The 12,354-nt window shown below is 29.7% G+C and overlaps 1 protein-coding gene across 1 annotated transcript; it reads left to right on the top strand.

Moving 5' to 3' along the window:
* The first annotated feature begins 163 nt into the window (after positions 1 to 163).
* On the top strand, positions 164 to 11,761 carry LOC149741581 (hippocalcin-like protein 1). The gene is made up of 5 exons (XM_089893533.1): positions 164 to 413; positions 2,502 to 2,625; positions 4,952 to 5,097; positions 5,541 to 5,646; positions 10,149 to 11,761. Exons 1-5 carry the CDS (start codon positions 306 to 308, stop codon positions 10,247 to 10,249), a joined length of 585 nt encoding a protein of 194 aa, XP_089749659.1. The 5' UTR covers positions 164 to 305; the 3' UTR covers positions 10,250 to 11,761.
* The last annotated feature ends 593 nt before the right edge of the window (positions 11,762 to 12,354 follow it).

The raw sequence follows: 12,354 nt of genomic DNA, 5'->3' as shown, positions 1-12,354 counted from the left end.
TTTAAAGTTACTTTTCACAATTTACATTCGCTTGTTTAGTTGTCTTACTTTAGGATTTGTAAAAATATTGGTAGTTAATAAGGTTTTAGTTATGTAAATGTCATCGTGACTCCGTTTTTAAGGGCCTCGATTAGAGCGTATACTTCGTGGTTTTTAATGATTAATTTTTGTCACTCTATGTCACAGACGTTTTTGAACAGTTATTAATCATTTCTGCAGTTGTACAATGAGCTATTTTTATTAAACTGTTTTTACTGAAAAAATTCCAATTCCTTTTGTTTTTATCATTGTTTTGAGCACAAGTCATGGGCAAGCAAAATAGTAAATTGAAGCCAGAAGACATTCGTGACCTCAGGGCTGCTACTGAGTTTAATGAACATGAACTTCAAGAATGGTATAAAGGATTTATTAAGGTGTGTACTATGCTAAACTGATATGTTTCCTCACTATATAATAGCTATATAATTAAGTTACATTCCTTCATTTTTATATACCCTTAGCATAAATTATCGTAAAAACATGTTTTACGTATATATATTTTTTTGATATATTTTTTTAAGTATGCTGTTTTGGTGTTTTTACATTGAGCGCAAACTTTCTGTAATGAGAATACTGTTTAATATTTCATAAAACATGACAGTGTACATTAAGAAAGCCCCTATGGTTTTAGTATAATTTTTAATAGTATACTTTCATTTCTCAATTATAATGCGTTCCATTTTCTATGATTGTCATTATTAACCAGGGATCTATTTCTATCCATACTGGGATTTATCTTTCCTTAAAAAAAGTAAATGCAATGAACAGTAATTAAGACAGCACACACATACCAAGAAACACTGTAATTGTGTATTATATTAGGTCTTATCTGTGCAGTACACTACAGCTTAACATAATTAATTTTACATTGAGAAAACATTGTACCTTATAAATAATAAACGATTGGAAAAAACTTTTACTGTTTCAATGTATAAGCTCGTAATATAATATTTATTACTATTTGTATTGTTATTGTTCACACTGTAAGTGCTGTGACTCATCCAAATGAAAAATTCATAATTTATTTAATTTGCAAAAGTGAGTTTACATTTCGTTCTAAGTGACTGCGTTGGTTATGAATTTATAAAGACTGGCTGGCACCTTTAAAGTTTACAAATTTAAAGGTGTTTACAATTCTCTAAAGTTAGGTGTTATTGTAATTTAATTAAATTGTGCTAAATTATAGTTAAGTGATATTGCATGAATTCTTTACCCATTTATTTTTAAGACTGTTTTTTTTTCTCAATTATTGTCGTTCTATTTTGAATTAAATATAATATATATATATATATATATGTTAAATATGTATATTTATTATATAATATATATATACATAACAATTTTTTATTATTTTAATTCAATCTTTATATATATATATATATATATATATATATATATATAACTAAAAATTGCAATATTGTACTTAAAGTAACCTGTTTAAGTTTTTTTTGGTAAGCAGGTCGTTATCGTCTTTAAATAGTACCTTTACTATCTTATCTTTATTTCATAACTTTCGATATTGATAAAAGCATTGTAGTAGTAATTTAGATACTCTTATTTAAAAAAAATGTTTTTACCTAAAATTTTAGACTTCGCCCAGTATTAGTAGAGTTAAGTATTATTAAAAATTCATTGACCATATTTCAGTAGATACTTAAACATTTAATTTTATTTTTTTAAATAATAATTTTTGTCAATGTGGTCTTTATAAAATGGTACGCAGTTTTTCCAGTATAATAATAATAATAACTTGATTTGTCTCTTCCATTACAGTAGCAAAAATTTAAAAATATTTTAAATGAAATGAAAGGTTATAGCGACAAAACAACAGTTGTTAAAGCATGCTTACAGTTAAAAACATATTTACATTTAGTTGGAAGAAAATAAGCGTGGTCGCTACACCTACCAGACAAAAAGCCATTTATATTTAGTTATTTTCAAGTTAAACTTTAAATAGAAACAAAAGTGTGCGTAAAGGCGAGACCAATACAAAAAGTAAAATTTTTCAATTTTCATTATTCTCGTAATTATTGTTAAATCAATGGCAATCATGGAAAATCATTCGAATGTTTCGATTAAACTTTAATGTAGCTTAGGAAAATGTCATAAATATTTATGCAGAAATATCTCATTGATTTTTACATAGGATATATAAATGTGGTCTGTGATTTTTCAAAACACCTAAAAAACAAACATATATTATATATACATATATATATATGCTATTTTATTAGTTGTATTTTGTGTTTTGGTTCGGTATCCTAAAACTTTTTTGGAAATAATGTTTTAAAAAAATGATTAGCGCTCAATGTTCAAACTATCATTTTGCTGGCCCGGTTCTAATTAATTATGATCTTTGCTACTGTAGTCGAAGAGATAAATAACGTTCATGTTATCTTATGTATAACAATTTGTTGGTACTTTATATTGCCATTGTTGTTTATTGTTACATTATAATGCAGGATTGTCCTTCCGGAAACTTAACTATGGACGAGTTCCAGAAGATCTACGCAAACTTCTTCCCACAAGGAGACGCCTCAAAGTTTGCAGCTCATGTCTTCAGAACGTTTGACTCAAACGGCGACAGTAAGTAGACAAATTCTACTCTCAGGTCTTAGTAATAACACCTTCAATTTGGGACTAGGTTGGCCTAGCCCTAAATATAACAATGCCTAATTGGCATTTGATACCTGTGAAAGTATTAAAATATTATTTATGCTTAAATTGCCTAGCTATTAAAACCGTAACTTAAATGTTAGTTTAAGTTGCTCTGTTTTATATTTAAACCAATAATTTCTTAGCTATTTTGGCATAAGTGTAACAGTAGAACTGTCTGGGGTCAATTTTTGATTCAAGAGCAATATCATGTGTTGTAAGACCTCAGTTTTGCCTCTAAAAATGAGTTTTATCTTAGTGTTAGATGTCTATAAAAACTCAGAGCTAAAGACTTCATTCGCCACATTATTCAAGAATGTTTTTATGTTTGACATTATACTATTTTATTCAATTTTATTGATATTTTCCTGAATTAATAAAGATGAAAAAGCAAGCCCTATGGTGTATAAGGGCAGTAGTCACTTATAAAATATTTTCGTTAATTTTTTTTACTTTGCAAAGGTACAAATTATTAAAACATGAAAGCAGTGATATAAATTGCTTTCGCCTCACCCAATAATTTTAGATTTGTCCGCTGATAGTTTTGAAATAATGGCCACCTTTGTATGTTACGAAATATTTTATAAATTATGGTATTAGAATACTTCAACCTAACATAGGGTTCAATAAATTTTTAACTCATGTAAACATACAGTATACATTGTTTTGCTCTAAAAGCCAACTTGTAAAACATTGTAATAGCTGAAGGCATTTTAATGGCAAAAAAACAGTTAAAATTATCAAGTTTTAATTTGTATTTTACCGCAAAGTAGAAGTGTAGAGTTATAACTATTTATTTTCTTAGCCAAAATGACGCACTAAAATTTATGTACTGTAGAGATCAGTGGTTATAAGCTGCTTAAGGCAGTCTGACAGCTATGCAGATTAATTTGTGTTTAGTTTAATCTTAATTTATATTTATTCTAACATTTTCACTTTTGCTGTTCTTTGCTTATGTGTGCCACTGTTTTAACATAATTATTAATTAATAAACTTGTATCTAAGCAGTTTGTTTTATCTGTTTGGCTGTACATAAATAGAAGTGACAAGAAATAAACGGAATATTTATTGTATTTTAATCCACACTGTAGGGAAGCTAAATGATTTAACTTGTATAAAATTATCATGCATAAAATTAATTTGATGTTTAAAAATCTGCATGCTTAAAAATCCGCAAAGTAATTTTTTTGCTAATAGACACTTTCACTTCTGACCTGTTGCTATTATCACTTAAAAAGTTGCATCCTCATTTTTGCCAGTTTTTTAATAAGTTTTAGTGTGCTATAAGCCTATATATACACACATATATTATATATTAAGATGGGATACCTTTAGCACATAATATCTAAATGTTCTTAATTCTGATCGTGTTTCGAACAATTATTAACAGTTTATAGGAGTCGTGAGGTTACGGTTTTATAATTCTTTGAATGTTCTTTGTTTACTACCAAATTAAAATAAAACAAGAAAAAATAATTAAGTTATGTCTTATCTTCCCCCACCCTACTATATATATATAATATCATTAATATATATATGAATTTAATTATTATTCTGCTTTCAAAACTATTTTAATATCATGAAAAATTAATTTATCTTTGCTGAAAATAGAAAAAGGCAAAACAAATTGTCCTATTAATGTCAAATAAAACGGCATAATCACATAATGCCTCATAAATTACATAGCACTTAAAAACCTAAAAGTATTGCGAAATAGTAGGATTAACCTTGCATACATTGCAATTTGTTTACAAACAGTGAAAATTGCCGATTTAACTTGTATAATGCAGTTGGCAGCATTTTAAAACTAATGTATAATGAATATGCCCAGTAATTAAGATTAGCTTGGGTCGTTGGGTGTAAAACTGTAAACTTATAACCGAAAATTGGGTTTGGATAATCTTACATGTAATAATATATGTATATATAGTGGGGTGAGGGAAGATGGGGTACCTTTAGCACATAATATACAAATATCCTAAACGTGTTTTACACAATCAATAACTGTCTATGGGAGTCAAAGGGATATGGTTTTAGAATTCTTTAAATGTTCTTGGTTTACTACCAAGTGAGACGAAAAAATGAAATGAAAAGGTGACCAATTTTTTCACACCCTACTAGTGTATAGTCTAAATTAAAAGACGGTACCCAAAAGTTAAAATAATTTGAAAAACACTTTAGAAGTCCTAAAAACCTTAAAAACAGCTTGTTAGTGTATTTTTAAGCATGACATCACAAACAGTCTTTTTTATGCCAGGTACAATCGATTTTCGGGAGTTTATTGTTGCGCTGAGTGTCACTTCACGTGGAAATTTAGAGGAAAAATTAAAATGGGCGTTCTCGATGTACGACTGCGATGGAAACGGGATTATTTCAAGAGATGAAATGCTTGAGATAGTTAGGGTAAGAATTTCGCACAAAATCTGGATGACATTGCTAAATTGCAGTGACATTCAAGTGTAAGAAAAAACCTTATAAATTTATGTGTTAAATGCCGTGTACTTTAGCTCTGCTTAGTACAGATGCGTCCAAGTAAATGCTATTTTTGCCCAACTTAAGTGCTAAAATATATATATCGTCACCCCTGGTTTAAAAGTTGGGAACACATGTTTTTCTTGTCACCCCTAGGCCATAACGTTACGTCATGTACCCCATTTGAAAAGGGTAAAAGCTGTTTTACTGTTTTAGGCTTACTTGGATGCTAAAATACATAATGTCCCCTGTTTTAAAAACTCGTAATACATGGTATCCTTAATACCCTCACCAATACGCCATGCATAGCAATATTGCGCACAGCTGTAAAAAATCCTTTAAAAAAAGATGATGAAATGCTTTTTACATTGAAGGCGATATACAAGATGGTAGGAGCAGTGATGAAAATGCCCGAGGACGAATCAACCCCAGAGAAAAGAACCGACAAAATATTTAAACAGATGGATAAAAACTTAGACGGTAGGATAAATAGATGTTGAGCTTTGTTCTGTAATATAGGGCTTCCAAAAACTGTTTGCTTGCAACCCGATTCGTTTTTTTCACAACCCTTCACAGTTGCATCTATACAAACATACAAAGCACACGAGGATATAAAAAACTGCGAAAAATACATGTCTGACTGCGATGCGGTGTGGCGCCGTCAGTCTTACAAAGGACTTGGCTTTCCGGGTGTTGGGGTAATGGTCCAAATCGAGACCTAAATCCCAGAATCAGGGCCTAAATCCCAGCACAAGGCCTAAATCCCAGATCCAAATCAACATACATACAAATACTATACTCTGTAAAGTTAATTGACTCTCTGGGACCCTGAAATTGGAACCCCAGTTTGGAAAACCCTCTATAAACTATGTTTCCTACTCTTAGGTTCATAAATGTCTAGTATTAACTCTTTAATAAAAAAGGTTCTTTAATTAAAACACAAACCAAAAGTTTTCTTCAAAAATTAATTTTATTTTTTACAAGATACATATTCAATTGATTTTGATATATTTAAATGAATGGACAGGGCAGAGTTTTTACAACCAGCTCTATAAAAACATTTGTCCCAGATTAAGTGTAGGCTGTAAAGTGTTAGGTAGGTGTGAATTATGCCTAAGTATACATAGCAAAGTTAGCAAAAACAAAAATACTGTTGTAAGTATACAATAGTCATGGTTTTAAACTGTGCCAACATTACTCTAAAAACATTTTTTTGTTACATGGTTTCTATCTCGACACTGCTACCGTTATGGGTGTGTGTGTCCTTGGTTTAGACATTTAACGTAGTTTCTCTAGCCCAGTGGTCACGTATGGTTTTTTTTTAAATAAACAAAAAAACATAAAAACTGTTACACAGAAAACATAAAAACGGTTAAACACATTACCAATATGGGTCTATGTATCCTTGACTAAGACATTTAATGGTAGTTTCACCAGCCTAGTGGTTACTAATGGTTTGTCTAAACAAATACACTAAAAAAAACATAAAACCGGTTGGACAGAAAACATAAAAACTGTTAAACACAATACCAATATGGGTGTATGTGTTCTTGCTCAAGACATTTAACTGTAGTTTCTCCAACCCAGTGGTCACTAAAGGTTTGTCTAAAAAAAATACACAGAAACCAGAAAAAACTGTTAAACACAAAATTGTATTTTTTGTACACTTTACTTGGGCATGAGGTAAAAAGTTGGGCACTTTTGTTACAATTAAACTGTCTTACCATGTGAGATTATAAAGGTTAATTAATCATTTTTAATTTGTCTATTGCATTTTAATGTTGAAATAAGTTCTGTCCATTGCATGCTATGGACTTGAAAAGTGCCTGGTTTATAATCTTAGTCAAAATGCCACCAAGAAAGAACTCGTGTTGTTGTTTACTGTTATGTGATTGTATACGCTGGCCTACATTTTTCTTACAAAACATGTTTTCCAGCTGCTTATTCAACTTACGCAATTTAATTGGCATCTTGGGAATTCTTAGCCTTAAATCAATAATGCCAATACCACATGTAAATTAGCACTGCAAATTAAAATCTACATTAATGAAACCTATATTAATCAAACTGTAATGAAAGTATATTACAATTTCTAAAGTGTTTCTTAATAAATAAATTTCTAATAGGCAATTTTCTTTATGCACTTTTGAAAGTAAATAATCCGCCTTAAAAAAATTGTTTTTGTTATAAAAAATGTTATGAAAAAAATTTTTTATAAAAAAAAGAGTTTAAACAATTTTAAATTTTTATTCCTAGGCCAATACTCTTAGCTTAACTAACTCATGGTTTAAGAAAGCCACAATAAATTGCCCAAAGTGTATATTAGATAAAGCAATTGCCAATTACTAATAAAATTTAAACCAAAAATTGGTATCTCTTCTAAATTTAGCGATTTTGCAAATAAAAGTTGTCAATCTCTCAGTTATTTTGCGAATTAAAGGATCAAAAATAAATAAAAAGTTGTCAAAAATATATTAGACTAAGTTGGTCCCTGTCTACTTTTAAAGGTGCACAAACCTATTAGAAAGTTCTATTTAATATGAAACACTTTGGAAAAGCCATTGTAAAGGTAGAACGGTCTTAAAATTAATATTTACTTTGTATATATTGACAATGACAACATACAAACTCACATCTGTTCTTGTGTGGGCTATTTGCTAAGTAAACAATATTATTTTATATGAACTGAAAATTAATCATTTTAATAGGGTGCTTATAATATAGCCTACAATGATTACATTAAAGCTAAATTTAAATTGTTGATGTGTGAATTGTGCTTGCTATATAACAATAAGCAAAACCTATTTGTCTCAACTCTCAAATCAGTTTAATTTTAAAAGAGTAATGAAAAAGGCTGCCCTGTAAAGGCCATAATCTTTTAAATTTTGAGTTGGCAATTGGTATATCGTCGACGTAAAACCAAAGTAGCTTTTCTACCAAAAAAAGGTTGAAAAGCAAAGACGTCCACATATAGTAGGGTGGGGGAGGATGGGACACCTATTTATTCTATTACTCATCCCATTTGGTAGTAAACAAAGAACATTCAAAGAAATAGAAAACCGTATCTACACGACTTCCATAGACCGTCGTTAATTGTTTAAAACATCACGATATTTAGATATTATGTGCTAAAAGTGTTTCCTGTCTCCCCCACCCTGCAATATATAAACATAATCAAGAAAACAAAACTTTCTCGATGTAATTTTTAAAAACTTAAAAATTTATCATGATTTTTGCTCACCCCATCATTAACCTTTGCCATCATTTCCCAATGTGTAGCTGTAACTAATTAAAGATCGATCCTTCTCATTTGAAGCGATAAGCTTCGCAGTTGACTTGCTAATGACTTGATCCCCATGGGAGCATTTATTGGTGATTGAACATTGCAGTAATTGTTGCATATTCATTAAACGTTAAGTCAAATGATTGGCGCAACTGTCTAACCCTTTGTTTGATTTTGTTTTCGATGGTGTGTTTCTGAGAATTTATAGTTTTTTTTTAAAGAATATTTATTTTGTAAGAATATTTATATATATATATCTATGTATATATATATATATATATATATATATATATATATATATAGTTTATTTTTTTAGAGAATACTTGTACAACTTTATAGTATATATATTAAATTTTATAAGATATAATTATTAAATTCAAGTATACAACTTTATGATATATAATTATTAAATTTAAGTTTTATGTAAAGAAGATAAAAACATTATCTTTGAAGAAAAAAACATTATAACGATAGAACAGACCAAAACATATTTTATTTACAGTTTGATATGCAGGCAATGGTAGTCACATACATAGGTGTAATGTTAGGGGTTTAATCTCATTATTTAAAACAAGTTACATTATATCTTATTGCATAGCAGTTGTAGTTATAAAAACCTTATACGCCGATGCAAGGTGTCTATATAAAGGGCAGGCCCAAAATATCCCTTGCCCAAAAGTGTAAGTGCATTTACCACATTATTTAAAAGTTTACTATGTTTAACAACTAATAGTATAACTGCCTGTTAAACGCCCTATATTTTGGAAATCATTAAAAAAAAGGCCTATATAGCAGTATAGCATATTTTGTTATTCATAGGGTAGCTTAGAAATAGGAGTTAGGTTAATGCTTTAATTTCCAAAAATGTTCAGCACCATATTATAAAGCTTTAGTGCCAAAATTTTGGCTGTGTGAAGAATCATGCATTGGATGTACGCATGTACCAATGAACATGCATTCACAAAGTATTTATGAATCGTTCTTACCACGAGTCACTCACGGTGTGAATATTATCATGCCTATTTCATGAAGGTGATTTAAATTTAACATAGAGAAAAAGCTTTTAAACTGTAAAATGACATGGAAACCAAACAGTACCCATTGATTCGTCAGGATCAATCTCAAAAACTTGATGTAGCGAATTACTTAAATCAGATAATGGTATCATTTTAACTAAGCAAACTAGAAAGTAGTTGCGTTCCACTTAAAAATGTTACATTTCTCACATAATAACATTTATTGTCTAAAAAAAGGGCGAAAAACCACATATTATAATGAGATCTTTTGTTTTATACTAAGTTTATATTAGGTAAAAGGTCATGACATCAACACTTTAAAACTTATCAAAGGTGACATTTTTTACCACTTTTCCCTCAAGCTCAGATACAGGTTTAAAGCTCGTCGCTACAAGCATAGGTGTATGTGTTCTTGGGAAATTTATTAGCAGTAATTGCTTTAACCCAGTGTACGAGTTGTCCATAAAAATGACAATGTTACTAGTACGATTTGTACGTTATAGTAGAAATACCTTCTCACCTTTACCATAGCATCCCGTGTTATAACAACTATGGTGATTTTTTCAACCCAGTGAACCTGGGTTGTCCAAACTGTCAGCTGAACAGAAAAAATGTACATACAAAGTTACATACGCTAGCTTATAATTCTCCAAAATTATTAATAATTTGGTTAAATTTTTTAGGGAGTATTTCACTAGAAGAATTTGTGGAGGGGGCGAAGAAAGATCCGTCTATCGTCCGTTTGTTGCAGTGTACCCCTGGCTCTGGTGGACTTGGAATGTGAAAAGCAATTTAGGACATTTTGTTTTAAAATGCTTTTTTTAAAAAAAAAGATTTTTTTTAGATTTTTGTTTGATTTTATCTAACATCAGGTAGTGAACGTGTATAGCCATTTGTGTCGTGCTCATTATTATTAATTGGATTCTATTCCTGTTTCATGTACGCTTAACCACACACTGGTTGGTACGCCAATTGCCATAAAGATTTTTTGTTATTTTTCTGGTTAAAACCTATAAGCTGAAAGCTATGCCGCAATTTTTGCTTATATTTTACAAAAAAAATGATTTTTTTTTCATCTTTTGTTGCTAATTTTAAGCATGAAATAACTGAAATTGATGTCATTATATCTTTATATCATATATGAGTAGTAATTTTTAAGCATAGGAGAACTTGCACATAACAAAACCCACCTTAAACATTGTCATCATTTGGACACTCTCCTATAGTTGAATTTGGATTGTAAATTAGCGTTTCATTTACACATGGGCAAATGACTAAATGTGCAAGCAACACTTCTTGGATGTGAACCTTTCCCCAGACTTAATTTTGGAAGCCTTAATTTTGGAAACTGTTTAAATTATAGAAAAAAGTTAAATTTTTAGCAGTTGGCAAACTTACTGGCTGTATACAAATTCTGTTTTCCAATCAAAATAGTAAATACAATATTTGTTACACAGTTTGGAATATATGCTAACATACTAATTCTCAATGATAACTTTAAAGATTTGTTAGCCTGAAAAAAAAGCTAGAAATATGCTTTTTAATGCTCCAAAAAGGCGGTATGGGTTAAAAATTGCTTTGTGGGACAGATTTGATAATTCTGCCATAGTTTGCCCTCTGCTGAAGTAAACCATTATCAAGGGTTTTATTTTTAACCTCATAACTGCTGCTGCATGAAAGCATCATTCAAATAGCTGTGTACATAAAATTTAGATTTGTAAATACTCGCTTTAAGTCTGGGATGTCTTAGAACAAATTTTACCGTAGTTCTCCATTAACAGTTATTTTTTATTTAAAATTTTGGTTGAAAACTTTGAAATTAATTTAAAAATTCTGGATTTTTTTTGAGTGTTTTATATTAAAAATTGTAAATATTTTTATAATTGCTTCAGTTTGTACCACAAGCTTTGAAAACTTTTAAAACATGCTTGTCTAAACACAAAATTGTCATTTGCTTTCATTTAAGATTAATTTGAAAATTAAAAACGATGAAAATTTATGTTTTTTAAAAACGAATCTACTAATTCAATTTTAACAAAAATTCCTAACTGTTATTGCATAACCTGACATAATTTGAATAACTTTTTGATGCATTTACTGTCCATATATTCTAATATGTCTGGTGTCTTTGGTGAAACACAGACCACATATTGTTCAATTTGTACTCTACTATTTGCAACAAAAATAAATTGTCACTTTAACATTATTCCAAACAACCGCAATGTAACCTGAAAGACTTGCACACCATGAAGACGGCAGGCTTTGCACTTACAGAAATACAAAAATGCACTAAAAATTGTCATTTCTACCAGGTGTCATTCATTTAACTCATTTTGCACAAAAAGGTAAAAATCTTGTTTTTTTGCATAAAAATCCTGTTTCTTTGCAAAAAATCTTGTTTATTAAAGTTAAATTCTTAAAAATTAAAGTGTTTTAAATTTTTGAGATTACAATTCCACTATAAAAGGTATTTGAATTCATGTTTAAATATGGTATAAGGTCGACAGCTGGTATGAGGTGCATTTGTAAGGGATAAATATAGTATAATGCCCCACATGGTGTATAGTTTGAAGATAAATCATTATTTGCCTTGGGACTAAAATGTAAGGCTCAACGACCTTGTATGTCTGTAGGGTTACACCCATTTATAACTTTACATGAGGTGTGTAAATACACCTGTGTTTGTATATTAGACACACAAATTATTATATGACTTGGAGCATGAGGTGTGCGAACATTCTGTATGTTTATTACTATTCAGACCTAAAAAGACTCCTATGAAAGTATATATTGAATGTGAGGTGTTAAACGTAGTATGTTTGTTTTTTGGTGTATAAAAATAAACCCATGTGATAACTTGACCATGTGCATGAGATGTACAAATACACA

Source organism: Ciona robusta, chromosome 1 (genome assembly GCF_009617815.1).
Source record: "Ciona robusta chromosome 1, ASM961781v2".
NCBI classification, from domain to species: domain Eukaryota; kingdom Metazoa; phylum Chordata; class Ascidiacea; order Phlebobranchia; family Cionidae; genus Ciona; species Ciona robusta.
This window is presented reverse-complemented; position numbering and strand designations above follow the sequence as displayed.

What these genes read in the sequence shown, in the direction of transcription:
- LOC149741581 (XM_089893533.1), top strand. Translation starts at nt 306, where the DNA reads ATGGGCAAGCAAAATAGTAAATTGAAGCCAGAAGACATTCGTGACCTC. An exon ending in AAATGCTTGAGATAGTTAGG is followed by an intron (nt 5,098 to 5,540) that starts GTAAGAATTTCG and finishes TTTACATTGAAG; the next exon opens with GCGATATACAAGATGGTAGG. An exon ending in GATGGATAAAAACTTAGACG is followed by an intron (nt 5,647 to 10,148) that starts GTAGGATAAATA and finishes TAAATTTTTTAG; the next exon opens with GGAGTATTTCACTAGAAGAA.